The sequence below is a fragment of the Microdochium trichocladiopsis genome (genome assembly GCF_020744255.1).
Source record: "Microdochium trichocladiopsis strain MPI-CAGE-CH-0230 chromosome Unknown B0I36scaffold_9, whole genome shotgun sequence".
NCBI lineage: Eukaryota > Fungi > Ascomycota > Sordariomycetes > Xylariales > Microdochiaceae > Microdochium > Microdochium trichocladiopsis.
In genome coordinates this window covers 2,987,870-3,008,748 of record NW_025763552.1, presented here as the reverse complement: position 1 = coordinate 3,008,748, position 20,879 = coordinate 2,987,870, and the positions used below count along the sequence as shown (strand labels likewise).

Here is a 20,879-nt window from a genome sequence, read left to right as displayed (position 1 = left end):
GCAGTTCATGGAGAGGGTTCGTAGTGGTTCGCGCAGCTGAGAAATAAGTTTGCGAGCTAGCTGTCAACCGCTTACGGCTAGACCTCCAGATGCCATCGCCCACGGCCACCGGGCTCTTTGTTCGTCCCCAGTCACATAGAGGCTGAGAGCCAATCAATCTACAGGGCTTGCGACCGAACTCTGCAGCGGCCTCACATTAAGTATATTAAGTCCCTGGGCTCCTCCTCGCAGATGACAGCGTCGTAAAATCCGTATTTCCAGACATTCGCCTTTGCCTCAGGCAAGTGCGACGCCGCATGCTTTTGAACGACGCCACTCCGTAGACATGTCATCCCAAAATCAAAATCAAGTACCTACAGCGGTGGATGCGGCTCTGGGCTCCATGTTAACAGAGTTGAAGCGACTGAACACCCTCCTTATAGAGCTGAACACAAAGACGTCTATCAAGGTCGAGGAAGAAGTGCACTGACGATAGTACTGATGGTTCTTCTGACGATGGGTCTGACAGCGACGATGCAAGCCAGACAGATGACACTAATCCTATTTCTTGGATGGGTGGACAGTCCGGCAAGAATGGCAAAATACTCAAACGACGACGGTGGACATCTCTCGAAGAAGTTCGACTCCGCGCCTGGGTAATGGAAAAAAAAGAATGGTCCTGGATTGCCAAAAGGCTAGGCCGAAGCGAACAAGCCGTGTCACACCACTGGGGGATTATGTTGAAGCAAGATGACGAAAAGAGTGCGCATTAGGTCTACATATCTAACGTAAGCCAATATAGCCCTCAATGATTGCATCTATTGCATCATCCATCTGCACAAGCACCTCGTGTTCGTCACCCCAGGGCGCCTGCGAATGCCATGACGGCGGAATGCGCTTCATCCTAGCCACTCTGCATATAATAGCAACATGTCAGTGGCTGGAGTGGTCTCTCTGCCACACATGCTCGTCGTATTCCTCCATCAAGTCAGTAAACTCCTCGCCAGCGGTAGCCCAGCCCAGAACTCCCTCAAAAAGCGCATAGCTCTGCATGTCCGAATCACCCTTCTCGTTAATGAAGTCCGCAAACCACCCGGCCACCAGGTTGCCTCGCTTGCGAGAAGTTGCTGTGGACAGTCAGCTTTTTCAGATATATCGAATGCGTAGCGGAATATGACGAACTGCATGTCCATATTGTCTTTTTAACCCCCGCTGCTTCAAACAGTGCGTACAAGGTGGGGATGGATGCGTATACGCTCTGTGCTGGGAGATTGATTGCGCCTCTGATCGTTCCGCCCTAGAAACCGTTAGAATAAGGTACAAGCACGAACGACCAGTCAAGTACCTCATGATCGTCGCGACGGACATCGACAAGGATGAAGTCTTTGCCCGGTTTCTGCCCTGCAAGGAACCAGTGGCGGAGTTCCTCTTTTGTCACGGTCTTGGGCTTTGAAGTCTTCGGTGGCGGATACGCCTCAAACCAAGGACGTTGAACATTCGACTCGCCGGATGCCATAATTGAGAGTTGACAAGGCAATCAGGGTGCGGACGCGAATGAGGTCTTTCTGGGGAGATGATCAGGGAATAAGGTACTATTCTTAAAACTTCAATGCAATCTCTCGATCTGGAGTTCTTGTACTTATGCCCCAAGGATGAGGGGAAGTCGCTCTGCTGTAACACCTTTACCTCCTATCAGCCAATAAAATATTGCCTGTCCGTCCTTGGCGGGGACTTCGTAGCGTGCTAGATGAATGCTCCCATCCTTAAGTCAGGTGGGAATGACTAGGACGAAGCCTGATTGGATGGACATTAGCGTAACTTGAGCGGCTAGTGACATGCGGGGCTTGAAGTAGACTTTTCTCCATCACCTACGCAATTTGTTTCTCGTGCCGCTTGATGACGCGATCACGGGACTCGGCTTACTTCACTTTCAGTTCCCGCTTCCAGCGAGGGGTGATGGACGGATACGGGCGCGGTGATTGGTCTGCCGCATCTCGCTGGCGCAATCATGATAAAATTATGTTCCCGACACTTCTTCCCACGCGGAATGTCTTTCAGCTACTCCTAGAGCATAATGCTTGGATTGAACGATGGTGTCCGCAACTGTTTCGCGAGAGAAACTAAGGTATGTCTAGCCAAATTACCCTAGAGCCTTGCTGAATTATTACAGGAAGGACAAGGATGGCGACTTCCTTATTTTGGTTTGTGAGGGCAAGAGAATCAACATTCAAAAAAACAAACATTTGCGCACAGTCCAAGGTTTTCCGTGCAGCCTGCGCCGGCCCATTTGTGGTAAAGGAATAGCGTGTAACTCACAGTTTCCAGTGGCTAACGTCGTGTAGGAAGCCACATCGGGCATTTACGAGATGAGCGACGACTCTCTGTTCGCCGTCAGCAGAATGGCTGACTACTTCAATAGCGGCGATTACAATGCTGTGGCAACACCTGCCCATCATTCCGGGCGGTAGTGACGGTCAATACCAGGGGCAAGTTGGGGTAGCGCCATAGTCAAGGGTGGGTTGGGTAAACCCCTGTCGGGTCGAGTGACGGTCATTACCATGACGCCCATTACCACAGGGGTCTGGGGTGCGGCTGGACCCCTAATCGTGTTTGAACCTAACCTTAACCCCCAGCTAACCCTACCCTGTGCCGTGTCTCCTCCCCTCTCATTAAATAACCCATGATGCATGCCGCGGCCGGGACGGGCTCGCAACCTGTACGGCGAAAAGCCTTCGTAGTTGCTAGTTATTACACGTAGAACAGAAAATACACCTCATTTATACACTATCTAACTCTCTTCGATCTGACAGCCCAGCTGTGATTAAAGGACCATCTAGCGATGGCGATACACTACGAGGCTGACGATGGTCGCACAGGGGGCCAGGTCGGTCTGCTGAGCTGGCCTGCGGCTGACGCCAGTAGCCAGGAGCATCGCGTCCTCCTCTGCGTCTCGTGATCGACGAAGTGAGCATGCTCGGGGGAGCCACTCTATTCAATGCCAACTGCCGCCTCCAGACCCTCCGCGACTGTCCTGATAAGCCATTTGGAGGTATTCCGGTTGTTCTCTTAATGGGGGACTTCTATCAATTTGCCCCCGTGCTTGAGACAAGTCTCCTGGTCGACCGGATGGTAGATTTGGCTTACATGGCCTCCCTGGGACAGGCGGCCATTGCTCACCACCGTGGCCACAATCTATGGCTGATGTTCAAGACCGTCATTCTTCTCGAGGAACAAGTCCGCGCGCGAGGCGATCCTCAGCTAGGTGCACTTTTGGACAGAGTACGCGCCGGAACTCAGACCACAGAGGACCTTGGCCTGCTCAACACCAAGCTCATGGTCCGTTCCCAGATCACCTTCAAAGGTGGTTTGCGCGCCATAACACCGCTCAATCGCAACCGGTGGAGCCTCAACATGGAAGCCGTCGTAGACTGGGGCCGCTTTCACCGGAGACACATCTCGGTCTTCGTCTCGACCCACACCTGGCGCAGTCGAGCCTTATCACAGCAGGAGGTGGCCCAGACCATCGAACAAGGCGACAATTCCAATTGCAAGATCCCCGGGGTCTTTTTCTACGCCCAGGGTATGCCTGTCGTTGTCAACAAGAATACATAACGTACGTTATCAGTGAGTGGCCCATATCAGCGAGTGGCCCACCCTCATACTACCCAAGAACAACCCGCCTCAATTGCAACACATCAACACTAACAACCAACTATTATTACATCGGAAGCAGCTGAATCTGATGCTTCTACAGGCTCCTGGCAAGTGCGTACATTATGGCCAGGCTTGCCGCACACACCACAGCAGCGAACCCTCGAAGGGCCCCCCCTTGTACCACTACCATCCAGCTGCGTTTCTTGTACTCCCTCCCCACCCACGGCCCCCCTGGCCTAGTGCCTCCTGTGCACCCTGTATAGTAAGTGATCCTCTAAGCTGCACACGTGTTCTTTTGGCTCTCCGGCGCTTGCTTAGTGCCTCGTTGGCCTTGCGGAGTGAAGCGTTCTCTGACTCGAGGATGGCCACCCGGTGCATCACAGCCATTGTACCCTTGGTAAGCTGGTCAACAGCAGCTAACATCGAAGTCGGGGAGCTGTTTTGATGGCTGGTAATACGAGTCTTGATGAGCGTTGACTGCGAGTTGGCTTCTCGGGGGTTATGGGGTGTCTGGAAGACCCAAGGTTGTATAGTGCTAGGCCGTGAGGTCGGGGGTGTCGGTGTACGAAGCTTAACATCTAGCTTAGAGAGCACCCTGTCTGGGTCGTACGGTACAAGGCCAGCACCTGCAAAGCCACCCTGTATATTCTTCTCTGTTATAGAGGCAAAGAAGGCCTCGCGAAAGGAACAGAGGAACTCGAGCTTGCTCATATGGTTGATGTGCATGCGCATTAAGTCCTCGACTTGGCGACCGTACGCCCGCTTCAGTGGCCCAAAGCAGCCAATATCGAGTGGCTGGAGGAGGTGGGATGAATGTGGAGGCATGCAGAGCGTGATGATATTGTTCTGCTGGCAATGGAGCTCGAATTCGGTCGAGTGGTGGCTCTCGTGGCCGTCGAGGATCAATAACCGGTATTTGCCTTTCGTACGAGGTGCTGTATGGAAGTCGAAGTGCTTGATCCAATCTAGGCCTACCGCATTGGTAGTCCAACCATTATCGGTGGTTGCGATGCGCCAGTCGGCCGGGAGGTTGCACTCGGTATACCAGTTGGCGAGGTGGTACTGTGCGGCCAAGATGATGAAGGGGGGGATGGCCCAGCCGAGGGCATTGACTCCCTGGATCACCGTTGCCCATTCGCGGTTGCCAGGCTGGGCCAGCTTTGCCTTGCTACGGCCATCCGAGGTCGTAACTACCATACCCGCGAAGATGATGCCCATCATGAACCCAGTCTCGTCGAAGTTGTAGATATCGTCATCCACAATACCGTACTTGGCCTTGACGTTCCGAACAAGGGCAAACCACTCGCCAATGACCTTTGGATCCTCACACTTGGCCCTCTGGTAGTCGTATCTACGCGTATAACGCGTACGGAGCTCTGGCTGGCGTTTGACAAATCGATGGGCCCAGAGTTGACCGACAGGAGGCGCGTCGCGTACGCGTAGCAGTTGGTTGGCCATATCTTCCACACCACACAATCTAGGTGGAAAAGCTCGCGTAGATAGCTCAACAATATATTGAACAATAGCTTCTTCTTCTGACTGAGTAAGCTTCTTCGACTTGGGCATACTGTCGCATCATGCAGGCTTGCCGTCGCGTCGGCGCCCTAGAGTCTTACGGGCGACCCCGTAAATCTCAGCAGCGGCTCGCACGCTTAGATTTTTGTCGTTTTGAAGAGCCCCGAGGGCCAAGATTATCTGGGCTTCCTTTGAAGTAGATGGCATATTGGGTGACTGAGAAAATTAGGTGTTGAGAGCGAAGGTGTCGCGTCGCGTAGAAAGTGGGCCACTCGCTGATATGGGCCACTCACTGATAATGTACGTTAGACGTAAACTTCCTAAAGGGTTCACTACTGGACTACAGGGTCCTTCGATAGGAAGATAACTTAGTTCCAGCCCCATTTCCTTTAGCGGCGCCCTCCTCGAGCCCTAGGCAAACGAGCAGAGCTTGATTCACCTCCGTGTCATCATCCTCTACTATATCCTCGACCTTCGCCGATAATCTAATCCCTAACCACTTGGTATCCGTTCGTTTCGCCTGAGCGAATAATTACAACCAGCTCATAGCGCCCGGTTGGAAAGTTTTGACCCATCCAGCAGATGAACTGTGGTTGGAGTATCCAAACTGTCCATTGTTCTTCAGCCAGTGTCTCATTGCCAGTTGCACGGCTTGGCGCATTGAGAAAACCCCCGAGTCTCCCGCAGCTATACGGCCCGCGTCAAGCAGATCCTGTACGTCCCTCTCAGAGGCATCGGTTGAGCGGTTACCGCCTCTGTCTCCAAGTTGTGGTGGCTCGTCCGATTGGAGGTCGCTCTCGTTGCCTTAGTCAGCCCCGCTAACTGCGCTCGCGTCTGCGTCGCATGTCGGGAACTCAGTAATCGATTTCGGAATGTTCTCGCGGTCGGAGAACGCCATGAAAGAGGGCAGAGCAGTTGCTGGCGTGAACACTTTGCAGCTGGGTTCGAGGAACCCGATGACGGGCCTCCAGCAGGCTTTCATTAAGTCTGAGGCACTGCAGTCTCGTCGGAATTGATAGCTTCCGTCTTGAAAAGAGCTGCATAGACCTCTTATTCTGTTTCACTTCTTGTAGTAGGCGTTCCTGTGGGATGTGTCGCGGTATGTACGCTGCCGCCCACACGATTTTGAGTGAATTGTGCTCCAGTATTTTGCCGAGTTTCTTCTGAAGCAGGTTCACAGCCTGCGTCCCGTGCATTGCACTCAGGGACAGAGTGTCGCTGCATTTGATGCCAAGAGCCAGTGCAGTGTCCTTGTCCCCTATGGTGACCAAGATGGAACCGTGGGAGACGTTTGAGAGGAGGCCCAGAAGGCTTCTCTGCTGGACGCCGCTGCCAATCCCTGGTGTGGTGGAATCGGCCTCGTCACGACTGAGAACGCCAAGTTTGGTCACACAATCTAGAACCAGTAACCGGCAACTGTCGACGGGCCGAGGAGCCATTGTGTAATGCGCTGGGTAGCTTCCAGCTCAGTTGTCCAGTAAATCTCCTATGTCAAGCAGATCGACGATAGCCTTGAGGTCACCCAGTAAACCCTCACTCGTCTCCTCGCCTATCCGGAACACCTACGGCAGTCTGCATACTTCATCCGCTTGAGAACAGTACGCAATAGCAAGTTACGACTTCCCCATGCCGGCAGGTCCAGGCAGCGCAATATGCGAGCCAAACTGGGACTTGGCGCGTTCCAGTATTGAAATCTTTAGGTTTAGGGTTAGGGTCACTGCTGATCCTCCCCGCGGCGGACGCAGTCGGGGTCAAGTTTGCAGAGAGGTAGCTGACGACCGATGGGAAGCTCATTAGAGTCGGTAATTGCCTGATCCTCGAGGCGGGATCTGCGTCAGAAAGAAAAGGCCATAGTGAAGTGCGTCAGCTATTCGAGTGTTATGTATCATCGCAACAGACCACCCCGCCATCTGGTTGCCGGTGCAGGCTGGGACAAAGTAACTCCACGAGCGGCCTTTTGGACTAAACGTACTTGAAGCTTTACTACTTGCTTTCCAGTTCGTGAGGTACTATAGCTTCCGTTGACCTATGCTAAATAAAACCACCGGAGTGCTGGCCAGAAGTGAAGAAGGCATTCACATTTATGGCCCAGGACAATCCTGTTTGCCGCACCTCATGGTGGAGGCAAATAACCAGGTTGACCATTACATAGAATGCACTACTATAGTGTTGTACATTACAATACTGTAGCTTGCAGCTCCGGGTTGCTTGATGATCATTCGCCATACTTGATGGACTTGTCCTTGCTTGTTGGTCCCGACTACTTCCGATAAAACATTCGGTAACGTAATCCACAAGCAAGCGGGCCACACAAGCAAGCGGGCCACTTTCCTACCATATTCGTGCAGGCCATCTTCTTTCCCCTTTTTCTCCACCAATAATTATGGTACGACCATCAATTGAAGGCGATTTGATTCTAGCGCTTCAGGCGCTCCAGTCTGACCCAGAATTAACCGTACGAAAGGCTGCACAGCTATATAATGTACCTCGTACGACCCTCCAACGAAGACGAGCCGGCCGACCTGCGAAACGCGATCTCCGACCACATAACCAGAAATTGACCTCGTACGAAGATGACAGCGTCGTACGATATATAATCGACCTAGATTCGCGATCGTTTCCACCGCGGTTAGGTGGTGTTCGAGAAATGGCGGATCGACTCCTCCGCGTACGTGACGTGCCACGCGTCGGAACGAACTGGGCCTCAAACTTCGTACGACGACGACCAGAGCTCCGTACGCGTTTTAATCGAAGAATCGATTACCAGAGGGTCCTTTGCGAAGATCCGGACGCGTATCGCGCGTGGTTTACGCTCGTACGAAACATAATCGCGAAATACGGGATCCACGATGACGATATCTATAACTTCGACGAAACGGGCTTCGCGATGGGCAAAATCTCCGCCGAAACTGTCGTTACGACCTCCGATCGACGCGGGAGGCCAAGAGCCGTACAACAAGGCAATCAGGAATGGGTTACAGTAATCCAGGGCATCGCGTCGTACGGCTATTCAATCCCGCCATATATCATCTTCGCCGGGAAGGTCCACCTCGACTCCTGGACCGCGAATAGCCCCCTACCGCCCGACTGGGTAATCGCGCTTTCAGATAATGGTTGGACGACGAACGAGAGAGGCCTAGAATGGGTAAAACACTTCGATTTCCATACAAAGAGTCGTACGAAGGGCACCCACCGCCTCCTTATCCTCGACGGCCATGAGAGCCACCATTCCGTCGATTTCGAGCTCTACTGCAAGGAACAGAACATTGTTACCCTCTGTATGCCTGCTCATTCGTCGCATAAGCTCCAGCCTCTTGACGTTGGGTGCTTTGGACCTCTAAAACGGGCGTACGGTAAAGAAATCGAGGGTCTTATACGGGCGCACGTAACCCACGTTTCAAAGGAGGACTTCCTCCCAGCCTTTTATAAGGCGTACGACGCTGCAATGACAAAATCAAACATCCAGGCAGGCTTTAGAGCGACAGGCCTAGTACCGTACGACGAGAATTATGTGATTTCGCAGCTAGATGTGAAGTTTCATACGCCGACACCGCCAGGTTCCTCTACTGGACTACCACCCCCATGGGTTTCAAAGACGCCGAACAACCCAATTGAGACCGAATCGCAGACGAAGTATATTGAAAATCGCATCGTACGACACCAGAATAGCTCTCCGTCGTCCATTATTGAGAGCCTACGGCAGCTGAGAAAAGGAGTTACAATGATGGTGCACGAGCAGACCCTTATGCGCCAAGACCTCGCCGAACTTCGAGATGCAAACGACCGCCTCAGCCGCCGTCGTCGTACGAAAAGAAAGCAGCTACAGAAAGGAGGGTCCCTCACGATTGATCAGGCAAAGGATTTGAAGGCTCAAATCGATGCGACGCAGCAGTTAATGGCGGAAACGAGTCAGAATAGTGGTCGTACGAGGAGGCCCGAAACGCGCGCGCGACGATGTGGCGTCTGCGGCGAGCCTGGCCATAATGCTCGTACGTGTCAGAAAGTTGTATCTGCCTCTGAAGAAGAGGATTCTGAATAGTTTCAATTGATTTAAGGCGTTGTGGTTGAATTGTCTTATACATTATCGTACGAGTACCTGGAGGGTGGCCCGCTTGCTTGTGTGGCCCGCTTGCTTGTGGATTACGTTATCTGTTAAATTTGGGTGAGTTATGGATGGTCGGTTACGTTGGTCGAAGCACTCCGTTACTAGTGTACCGTTATATACAGGAGAAGTAGTGCCAAACCGTACTAGACACACTTAAGTACTTATCATCCTTGTACTTGGCCATCATCGGTGGTTACATAAGCAACAGTATTCGACACATTGGAAACCCAACCCACGTCTCTGGTGCGGGTTTCTACTGTGCGCCCGCGAAAAGAATGGAACGGCGGCCAAGGCGGATAAGGTTGCCCCCCTAGCTGTGCAGTACTTCATGCTCATTGCATTCTTTTCTGTTTCTAATCCCCTTCCCATCGCTGCATTCTATTTCCAACCTGTTGCAAGCTACCCCAATAAGAAGTCCAGCCTCGCCGTGTCATTCCGCGCGTACGAGAAGCTCGATTCCGCTATATGGCAGAACGGCGAAAATCCGACATTAACTCTTGTTGGATGATGAGGGCCTTATGACTGAACACCCCTTCCCTCCATAATCACAATTCATAGAGGTCTCTCGCGGTGACTTGGCTCCTGATTGACTACCAGTCCCAGAGACTGATCGGTCAGTGCACCCCAGATGGGTGTCGCCCCCCTCCTCGTACGGCATCCACAGTCTGGCTTGAGCGCCACTAACGTACCAGACGAAGAACAAAGAGGATCGAGGATTTTAAATCGGCATGATCGGCAATGTCGTGGTGTACTTGAGGATGCCAAGATACTGCTTACTTACTCTATCCAGACCCTGAGTCTGTTCCGGACCCTCTCGCTCCTACTTCTATTCCAATACCGGCGTTGTCAATCATTACGGCGCACGGTGTCAAGTTCACTGAAAAATTACATGCTAATCGACATTCAATATAATCCCGACTACGGCTGCACCAATTACGATGTCGACTTCACTATGTAGTAGTCACCTGGCTCGAAAAGGACTCCACCGCTGATTTTGCTTGCACATTCTATACTGGCAAAGGCTGCCAAGGGAAAAGTGCTGGTGAATATCATGACAGATGTGTCAATGGAGTCAACCAATTTGAGAGTGTTGGGTGCAATTGAGAGTTGAAGTAGTAATTTATGGCCTGATGGGCTCACTCATGCCGCTTTTAGACATGCCCCAAACTACATCTTGGCTTGTGTCCAACCTGCCATCTCGATCAAACCACAACTGCAAACGTGGCCGCACGTTTCCAAGATAGATGGTCCAGCTGCTTCCAACATCCCTACCGAGGCTCTGCCAGTGGAATAATGATAATCCACGTACCACGCGGTCGTCGTCCACATCCGGGTTGCCAAGGAATAACGGATAGTCATGCCCATATCCGATGTAGCGAATATTTTCTTTGGGTACTTCTAGGAAATCGATGAACCAGTCTGTCAAAGTTTTCACGCCTGTGCCGAATTGGTTCGCCGCGTGCCCCGTGATAACAAGATAGACTTGTTTGCACGGATCGTTCTCTATATCCTCATAAACTGCGGTAGACATCCTGTCCTCGATCGTTTGGATGACATCCTGCTCAGTCAAGAAGGGGTCCTCTAGTGCAGGCCCGGTGGCTCCCTTGCATTCCGAAAGATGACCGACGACAATGGACTTGCTCGTCACTAGGACAAAGACGCTGCAGCCGAAATACTCGGATGTTGCAAAGGTTTGATCCTGGCCATGTTCGAGGACGAACCTCTTCACTTCGTCTTGCTTCACCCAGTTTGTTCTGGCAGTCTCGACAGCCTTCCACTCCTCTACCATGCCCCTGGGACTTATCTCGTTCATAACCTGACGAGACAACAGCTGTGGTGCATGAAGAGGGGTAGAGGGGTTGTGAGAAAGAGATTCTCCTCTGCCTTTCTCGGCAACATGCACTATCTGCGTGACATTCTTTGTCAAAGTGTATGTTTGAATTGCGGACCGGAGTTCTTCATCTTGTAGGCCTTGGCGCTTTGCGGAGCCTCTCACGTTTTGAGAGCCTTCAACGCTGCTAGCTATGATCTGCGTTTCCACACAGGTGTCAAAGGGCTCTCCTGGGTGAAGATATATCCCCCATCCGGTGTAATTCTGTAGTTGGCAAAGGTGAATCTTTGATGAATGTGGGGGGACTAAGGTATTCGAGGAATCCACTGTGAACTTGTCAAACCCGTCCATTGATGCGAGCGGTTGACAGCGGAACATTCCGTAGTCATCTGCGACAAGAACCTGTTAGCATCTGCACTGTGCAGAATGAATTCTTGTCTGATTTTGGACGCACGCAAGGCGCGACAGGGCGCGCTAGCAGAATTGGTGATTCCAAACCGACGATCGACATTGAAGATTGCATTCTGACCCGTCGCATTGAACAGGATACGTCCGTCATTGAGCTGGACGGCAGGATGATCAGGGAACAAGGCGACGGTTAGAACAAATGCAGGCGATGCAGCTGTACGGCGAGTGAATACTGCCGCTGTTATCAGAGCAGCTAGCCAGCTAAAGCTTGAGATCAACATTGTGATGGAGGAAGGAGGGGATGGCAGATGTTGCAGATGTGTCTCTGAAAGTTGAGGGTGACATGGAGGTGGCAACGAAACACGAACTGCTCCAATAGGCTTCTGTTCTTAAAGGTGCATACGCTCGCTGGCTGAATGGCAAAGCTATATGTAAGTACCAATTCAAAGGCGGTGTTCTCAAAAACTGCCTTGCATACTGTACAGAACCAGCATCGGATGCTAGCTAACAATGCCCTATATGTTGGACTGTGCTATCGAGTTGAGGCCGGTATGTCGATTGTGGTAAACATGGCTGCAGATCTCGGACTCATAAAAGTTTGGACATAAAGAGCTGTAATCATCGTCAGCCTTCTAAGCGTACTGTACGCATCTGCAGTCAACCAATGAACAGAATTAGCCAACCAACATAGGTTACGGTGGAAAGCCGCCCTGTACAGTAGTGGATCTACTGACAGGCTCGATACAACGCCTTGTTGGCCCTGGGCTGGCCATCCTGGGAGGGACTCATGGTGCTGACACCCTAGATTCGACCGGATTACAATCAAGCTGTATGCGCGAATGGCCGAGGGCCCCAAGGAATATATTACTAATCTTCAATTCGGGGCAGGTTTTGCTTGTTTACAACCTCATATACGGACTGAGCGAGGTATGGGCGTGGGTCTTGAGCTTGTATATAGCTGGAGTCTCTCAATACGCGGTGGTGATGATTTCCGACATATTTTGCCGTATATTAGAGTCTCACTTCTTATCCAATGCTGCTTATCTCTCGGGAATACCCTCATAATGAAGCTGTTTATGTATCAGTATCTGCTCCTATATCTATCGATAACATGCAATGCAGCCAGCTCGTCTAGCTCAGTACAGGTTTCGTCATTTCCCATGCGATGGATAGGGACTTTGAACACCTCCAGCTCTACAGGAAGCCTCTTGTCCAGCCAACTCTGGACGAACAGCAGCATTTCCAGCTGGGTTGCCTCGTCGACTACAAGGCAGAGTCCAGTGCCCGTCACGTTGTCAAGTATTTCCTCTCCTCTCCGTCCGCCTATTCTTCTTTTGCTTCCTCATCCTCTTCCGAATTCCCTGGTCAAACAACCAGCTCGGCTTCAGCTGGCCCCTCTGTCACTTGGCCCCCACCACCGGTACCTTCCACTCCTCTGGCAACTACTTCATTCACCACTGGAGAGATTATTACAAGCTGGCCTCCGACCTTCAGCATAGTTCCAGTTAGAACCTCTGTGGCCCAACCGCAACAGACTGATGGTGGCTTCATCGTCCCCTGCAATCTCTGGTTTTTCTCCGTAAGTACAGCGCTTCCCTGGGCTATATATCTGCATTACCAACACTCTGGCCCCTCACATTCTAGCTCTGTCCTGAGGATGATGGTGGTGCCATCGGAGGCTGGTTTTGGAATCTTCCGCAAGGCATCTTTCCCGAGTAAGTCGACAACTTTGCAAATGGGATCTTGCACCAATCACTGATCTCAAACTCACACAGGGGTCCACCACTTATACATTTTCCATTCCCACTGACCATAAAGGGGCCACTACCTCCATGGCCAGCTATCACGTAAGCTCATTCTCCCCTGCACATTCCCCCAAAGGCTGCGCAATCCTCGCCGCCGCCGTCTGCTTCACAGTAACTGACATTACCACACAGGGTTGGATCGAACAACTTGCCGACCTTCTCTGCGGAGCCGACCCAGTGTGAAACAAGGACTGCTTTAGCATGTCGAACTGTGGAGTCTGTCGGGCCGTCCGAAACATTGACTTCTTCAATCTGCGAGCCCATTCTGGGCTGCAATATCGAAGATAGCCGTTCAACTCAAACTGACAGTTGCACACCAAGCACGGTCACCAACCTTGTGAGCCACCTTACCGCAAATTATGAGTACTCAGCGCTAAACTGTGCAATACTAGTTCATTTCATGTTTTACTGCATCTCAAAGCTCGTCTTGCACAACCATAAGCTCGGCTGTTGTGGCCAGCTGCAGTGCAACTGCATCAGCAAGCACGACATTTTCAGCCTGTGGTCTGGTACGTACGAGGACGATAGACATCATCGAGATAGATGAACTTGAACCCATCACTTCGATCCTGTCAGCTGTTTCGTCAGGTACGCTTTCCGTCATTAGTCCGCAAACACCTAAACAAGAAATTCCAAGCCCAACGGCATCTCAAAGCACTCCCACGACGTCTAAAGAGACCAGCTCCACGACGTCTAAAGAGACCAGCTCCACGACTCTAGAGACCAGCTCCACGACTCTAGAGACAAGTTCCACGACGCTATCGCAACTGACTTCGTTACCTACAACTTCCACTTCACCATCCGAACTGTCAATGATGACATCAAGTGAAGGCATCTCATTACCATCAGAGACCACTGAGATCACAAAGTTGCCACCTGTTACACTCGTAACATCGTCTATAACGAGAAACGAGCCAATTCCACCACCGTCACCAACCCACGAGCCTGTGCCTTCTTCATCCCCCATTGTCCCTGAGACACCATTAGGGCGAGGGCCCATCATCTGTCATAACGAAGCCGACTTCCCCGGCCATGCCGATATCAATGGTGATGAACAAAATGAATTCTCGAGAGACTTTTCTGGAAGCTCCGGTGATGAGCTCGCGCCAGGCACGCCACCTATCTATGCTAAGTATCAGGGAAGATATAATATCAATTACGAATTCGAGGCTGTGTGGGTCGAAGGATGCAGAGCCAGCGTGAATTCTCAATCGTTCCAGTGGCCGGTAGGAGGAGGCTCCTTGATTACGCCGTATCTTATGATGCGCGAGGACTATACTAAGTGTAAGTTAATGACCCTACCGTCCAATCCTTTATTTTGCCTCTTTACTTGTTGCAGCTTTTTCTCTCAAATACTCTGCTTTCGCCCATGAAAATCTTGTCCAATTACTCCTGGCAAGATCTATGAACTACACTGAAGAAGTGTCTTGGATAGCTAATACATTGTATCTCACCCTGCTAGGTACTAATAATGGCGGTGTCGGCGGCTCATGTCAGGTAGGCTGTATCAAATACACATTTTGGGGCGGGCGATGAATTGTTTTAGATTCCATATAAGGGTAGACTCTATGGCACTTGATATCTTTTCCTTCTATCCTTTACATAGAAAGATGGACAATTGATAGCAGGAAACTATGATCATAAGACGATGCGACATCTTTATTTAAGGAAGTCCGCGATAGGTCATTCTCATACGCCAGACCCAGGCTTTTCGTAAAATTAAGCAGCATCTCGGCTCGGGCTTATGTGGCCTGCAAGTACCCCTTTGCGAGTCTTTATAACAGTCTTCCCCAGGCACCTCTAGGGCACGGCACCATTTTGTCTCTCCACCTTGATGAACAGCCTTCGAGTCGTCATCACCCACATGACGAATTTAAAACATTTAGTTCGGCTATGAATATGGCTCAGGTCGTGGTCAGGATCTCTAGTAAGGAAGGGATTTAGTACGGATCAGGTGCATTTCCGACCATTATGGCAAAGGTAGTCTACTAGCTAATCATTACACTTATAGTATCAATTTCGTAGACCGATTACGTTGCACGATGATGCTGACTCGAACGCTTTTTTCCAACTTACTTACTTCGAAGTGTTTCCAGGAGGGGCCACGCTGCCTTACGCAGGGGGTATTCGATTCTTATATAGTGCAGAAGCCCATATAGTACTGCCCCTTTTGCTGCTTAACCAGTGCACTGCAAGTGAAGGGCGTGGCTTTCGCTTACTTACAAGTTCCGCAGCTTTCCCTGCGCCATCCCGTCCCCACTGAATGGCAGAGACTTTCCGGCGATAGTGTCTTCGATACTATGTGTAGCTCTCTACTTGACCAGATTTTTATAAAGATGTTGTATATCACTGCTATCTTCCTGTTTCAAGTTCATCGTGATTCCTGTTAGTCTGGATCACCGTGATCGTCATGTGGATGCACATGAATTGACAAGGGATCCATCGGGATGTGGCCCACGCTAACCCCTGCAGTTAGCGAGTGGGGCCGGATACAGCTAACTAGGTACTTGGCTGCCAACCTTGGAACCCCAAGCAAGCGCAGGTGATGAGCTAATGACGAAGAGCATTGATTACTAATGCTGACCGTTCGGCTGCGGTGTGTGGTTCTGTTTGTGCTGTGTTGTTTGTTTTTGTACCTGTTTGTTTGAGTGTAAACCTCTGATTGTCTCTAGATGTTACTTATGCGGGAGCTGCCGACAGTTCCCAGCTGGCTGCCATGATTTAATCGCGTCAGCCTGGAGCAGGTGCGTGAAGTCGCCGAACAGGTACGCAAAGAATATAACGTCCAAACTATAGTCAATGCCAGCTTCCAATTCATCACAAATAACTGATGGCGAGGATCATCCAGTGCAAGAGCGCGATTCATCACATCTCCTATCCTCTCCCTCTCAAAGTGCTGGCTACTGGACTGTCGCACAAGCAAGAGAGGCGGAAAAGAAATTTCGTAGTTCCTTGAAATTCATGAGACAGTTTGTCAAAGTCGCAGAGAACGCTCCCGAGGGCCTTCCGATAAGCATCAGAGATACGATAGAGCGGGGAGGCACCCAACTAAAGACACTATCAGAACAATACTTCGCTGTCCAAGAGGCCATTGACAGACGCCGATGCTTCAGTCGAGGATCGTTGGAGGGATATACACCAATACGCAGGGTTTTGCCCAAGAAGGAGACACATACACAGGAATACCACAAGAAGGTCAGCGACGGGGGAGACATCACCACTTTAATTTCCAGGAGAAAGCGAGCATGGGATGACTCTAATTATGAAGGATCTGAATCAGAGGGCCCACCTTCCAAAAAAAGGCAGAGACAGAGATATCATTTTCGCGACGATCGCATTCCCAAATCTGGATCATCAGTGATCTTATCGGCAGAAGCAACGACTGCACGTGTAAACATAGAGCTAGATAGCTAACTTATAGCTCGTATGCGAGTTATTAGGGCTAGGTTCCAAGAACGGAGATCCGGCATAGACCTTCTTTAGACACCTGTCTTTCTCATCTTTACGAAGCTTCTGCTCAACGATATCCCTAGAGGCATTTGTATTTTTCAGACAATGCATTCTCGATAAGAAGAATGACGGTGTGTCGGGGATTCAGCCTTGGGGAAAGCCTGAGTGGCGCAGCCGACACAACAAGTGCGCGTTCATGCCGTGCTAGGAATACTATATATTAACTAGGCTTGGCCCTTTCGGAGCACCTGTTCTGGGAATGCAATTCACGCAAACTCAACTCTTCCACCACATTATCGCTACTATTTACGACATTCTAGCGTCCTTTTGGCTCATTTTTGTCATGTCTAGCAGGCTTTCCTTCAGACCCAGAACCAGCGGTATCGCCACTATTCTATTGTTAGCACCCCTCTCAATTCTTTCATTCATCACAATCTGCAGGACCCTACCCTTGGACACTCGCCAGCTCATTTTGCTCAGTGTCAGGGTGCTTCTCAACACTCAGTATCTACGGGTCTATATCTGGGTACTCTGTAATGACCAAGATGTCTCATGGTGGCTGAGTCATTTTGTCACAGGTCTCTCAATTACAATATTCATTCTTTCTCTCTGCTACCCGTGGATCATCTCAGCAAGCTACATAGTACAGGCCACATGCTTCTTCATCTTCTTATTATGGAATCTTGCGCATAAGACTCAGCACTTGGAGGGACTTGGGTTGGGCGCGCAGATGCTCAAATAAGCTGGTAAAGCTAAGCTCGGCCGAGCCTATCAGCATACGGTAAGCCTCCGCATTTTATTCTCGCCATTACACCTAATACGGTTGAAGCATAGAGGCCTCACCCAGATTCTGATAACCGCATCGTTTAGTATCACGCATTATACGCTTGCGGCACGGCCAGCTTCTGGAGAAAGAGGCGGTGAACGTCTCATGTGACGAAGTTGTGGAAGGAGCTTCAGTAGGTCAGGCTCACCTACGTCGACTGCCGCGAGCCTGGATGACATACGCGCGGGGGCCAAGTAGCTCTGGCTGCCGACACTCTAGCTACCTACAATAGCAGGTTTCAATTGGATATGTCCATTGCGCTTGAACTTGATCTTTTCGGCTATAACTCGGTCATCCAGGAGATGGACCCATCGGCGTTCTTTGTTCTTACTGTCACGAACCCTTTTGTGCAAATTTATAAGAAGATACTCGTAGTCTCCACCAAGCTTCAGGCAGTTTATGCGTGCGTTCCGGATACCCCTTACGGCGTACTCTCCTGTGTCGGCAGTGGCCTGGGCACTTATTCGTGCTAATCATGTTCTGATGCTCGTTACCAAGAGACGTCGACTTGCCATATGCTCCAAGACCGACAGCTTTAGTACCTATGACCTCGTGAACAAATACTGGACTCCTAATGTTTGCCATAATGGCGACAAGCACCATCGTCACCTCAAAATGAGGCCGCCGTCTAGCGAGTTCAGCAAATAGTTCTGTGATGGGCAACTATTTGTGGTCTATGGGAAGCAGGTTATGGCCGCGAATAGTCCTATTCTCGGCTGCATATGCAGAGTTAAGGTGCAGGCCTGCTCTGAAGCCTGCCGACAGATACGAAAGTAACACAAGACGAGCACATGTAATAGTACATCATCTTCGAATATCCTTATTTTGCTCCAGGCTCTAGTTGTACTCGCGCCATATCTGCACCTCGAAAGCCTTTGTTTATACGTGCCTAGAGACGAGATACACGCCCGATCGGACTTTTGGGTTATTACCTTAAGCCAAAATAGATCACTAGCAGATCCATCCTATCTACCACGCGAATAGGAAATAAGATACGTCAAATCACCCAATGGTCTCAGAAAGAACGAGTGCTAACATCCATCCCTGCATCGCGAGCCACCCTGCGTGCCGAGCCAAAATACAGGTACTTGACCTTTAACATAGACTCTAGTCCGCCCATACGCATGCACTTCCTCAAAACTTGTTTGGAAGTTATAGATTGACCACATTCAAGCCATCTGACCCCTCCAAACCATAAATTTTGATCAGTGTCGGATCTCGAGCCCGGGATCCGAACCCACCGTTGTCTCGAAGCATTTAAAGACATAGTCAATCACACCCCACTACCATCTCCTCATCGCCTCTCATAGTCATAACTAGACATTAATCGAGTCTCCGATTCGAATATTTACCACGAAAAGTGACCGGCAGTTCCAAGGCTGTTGTGGGACGGTGATGTTGATGAAGTCAACAAGTCGATCGGTACCTGTCTAGTGGAGTGTCTTCCGGTTTCGGCTAGCGTCAAACGTCAAGTTACGTGGGGCATGTACTGCTCGTACTGCCTGTGGGTGGTACGTATGTCGCTATTTATAACTACTCAGGTCGCTCGACAAAGTCGGCATCGGGAAGGAAAGGGACGGCCGAGAAGGGTTCGGCGCGTCGCGGTGTGGATTCTACAAGTCGTCAGTCTGCCGATTGTTGCTGTTTCGCAGGAGGGGTGGCCCTCACTCGGTTCGTGGACCGTGACGTTCAGGGTCCCCGCTAGGACGGTCCGGCCCTCGATCCGCTCAAATGTCGTGGATGGGGCCATCGACGCGGCAAGTGCGAATTCAGCCACGATAAAACGGAGGGTAAGTTGTAACAACGAGCGTCATGCAAACCACAAATTTGTCTACTGACGATTTCATACACATGACTGGCAAGAGACGCCGTCAACGAGGTCCTGCAGGAGTGTCAATCAAGAGTGCGGCTGAGTCCAGAGCAATCTGGACTTCAGACGTTACCCCGCTTTGCAGAGCCTCATCCGTCCCATCTACTTCTGTTGGCAACCTTGCGAATCCACCTGGCGGCAGCTGCAAGAAAATGCCAGTTTTGCAGGACCCGGCAGCCCAAGCACTTGTTTTCCAGTGAGGCGCTGCATGTCGTGCTGGCCAGGATTGGAGTGAACGCCGAAACTGTCTTGTCCGTATGCCACACCGACAACGAGCGCAGGCATTGACTCACCTTAAAGCGTATTTGCGCACCAACCCGCAGATTACCATCACACGTTCCTGTCAAGATATATATAATCAACAGGAACGCAAGCAATGGACGGAAGGAGCTGCGGAGTCATGTGTATGACAGTTGCTGCTGGCAGCCATCGTGGCGCCACGATCGCGGCCCTGCCACAGCCACGTTGTGGCAGAAAGTCCCGTTTAGGCAGGAATGATGGTCAGCTGGATGGGCGATCATTCCTTCGTTTTGGGGGAGATCCGAGCACACCCAGCCGGACAGCAGCCAATCAACATAAGGCTCGACTGTGGGCTGAAGCAGCTGAGCTCAGGCACCAGCAGGACAGAGGCGTCTGAGGCGAGAGTTCCCCGAACGATTCGCACTTGCCCTTTGCATAACCCAGCACAAGTCTAGCTGTCGTCCCTCTGTGCTGCCACTGTCCGCTAGTGCTTGGGCTGTCGCTGACGAGGGCCAACGGTGCGGGTCATTCATTGGCCCCCGCCTCCCAAATGCAGACGCGTGTGGGACTCAGCAACGTATCGAGGTCCAATGTCCGACCCCTGCGGCATGATGGTCCCCTGCAAGCAGACCCGATTCGTCCTATCGAGCCTGTCCCCCGCGATGTGAACCCCGCTTCAGCCGTAGCCTTCCCAGGGCAGCGTGGACCTGGAGCGTGGGCGTCTGGTCTTGGGACTTGACTTGACAAGAACACCTTCCGCCATTCTTCAGACGCATGCCATGGCCCTGAGCGATTATGCCACGTATCGGGTCCAGGGTGTTCCCCCGGCATCGACGTCGACGAGGCCGAGCAGATTTTGGAGGAGGTCTTCGACTTGGACGGCCTGTCAACAAAGCCAAAGGTGCACTCACTCGGACTGGACCCGTTCAGCTTTGGCTGCAACATCAAGAGGGTGGCGACTGTCACCTTTGCCAATACGCCCGAGACCCTTCGCTACGGTGATCGCTGGGGCATCCGGAAGCGCGTGTCGGTCAAGGGCACTACGATAGACATCGAGCTGGAGATTGACACGACGTTCCTAGGCTTCACGCCGCTCAACCTAGTCAAGGATGACGTGGACCACAAGATTGAGTGAGAAACAACGTCTTGCGAGCCGTTTTTGCAAGGTCGTGCTGACAGACAAAACAGCTGCATTG

At 51.2% G+C, this 20,879-nt stretch overlaps 5 protein-coding genes across 5 annotated transcripts; 3 read left to right on the top strand and 2 right to left on the bottom strand.

Moving 5' to 3' along the window:
* Positions 1-912: 912 nt before the first annotated feature.
* On the bottom strand, positions 913-1,495 carry B0I36DRAFT_251336 (arsenate reductase; the record flags this gene model as incomplete). Its single annotated transcript, XM_046150605.1, has 3 exons — positions 913-1,106; positions 1,162-1,276; positions 1,325-1,495. 3 exons carry the CDS (start codon positions 1,493-1,495, stop codon positions 913-915), a joined length of 480 nt encoding a protein of 159 aa, XP_046008839.1.
* Positions 1,496-2,928: 1,433 nt separating this feature from the next.
* On the top strand, positions 2,929-3,591 carry B0I36DRAFT_250450 (uncharacterized protein; the record flags this gene model as incomplete). The annotated part of the gene is made up of 1 exon (XM_046150541.1): positions 2,929-3,591. A coding segment is annotated over one exon (663 nt), but the record flags the coding sequence as incomplete, so codon positions are not given.
* A 6,782-nt stretch (positions 3,592-10,373) lies between these two features.
* B0I36DRAFT_353428 (uncharacterized protein) lies at positions 10,374-11,773 on the bottom strand (the record flags this gene model as incomplete). The annotated part of the gene is made up of 2 exons (XM_046157211.1): positions 10,374-11,275; positions 11,428-11,773. 2 exons carry the CDS (start codon positions 11,771-11,773, stop codon positions 10,374-10,376), a joined length of 1,248 nt encoding a protein of 415 aa, XP_046008837.1.
* An 884-nt stretch (positions 11,774-12,657) lies between these two features.
* B0I36DRAFT_353427 (uncharacterized protein) lies at positions 12,658-16,769 on the top strand (the record flags this gene model as incomplete). The annotated part of the gene is made up of 10 exons (XM_046157210.1): positions 12,658-13,071; positions 13,137-13,207; positions 13,311-13,339; positions 13,690-13,806; positions 13,874-14,581; positions 14,760-14,794; positions 15,184-15,224; positions 16,032-16,062; positions 16,094-16,492; positions 16,719-16,769. 10 exons carry the CDS (start codon positions 12,658-12,660, stop codon positions 16,767-16,769), a joined length of 1,896 nt encoding a protein of 631 aa, XP_046008836.1.
* Positions 16,770-19,819: 3,050 nt separating this feature from the next.
* B0I36DRAFT_353426 (uncharacterized protein) lies at positions 19,820-20,818 on the top strand (the record flags this gene model as incomplete). The annotated part of the gene is made up of 2 exons (XM_046157209.1): positions 19,820-19,943; positions 20,499-20,818. The coding sequence occupies 2 exons, from the start codon at positions 19,820-19,822 to the stop codon at positions 20,816-20,818; spliced, it is 444 nt and encodes a 147-aa protein (XP_046008835.1).
* Positions 20,819-20,879: the final 61 nt, after the last annotated feature.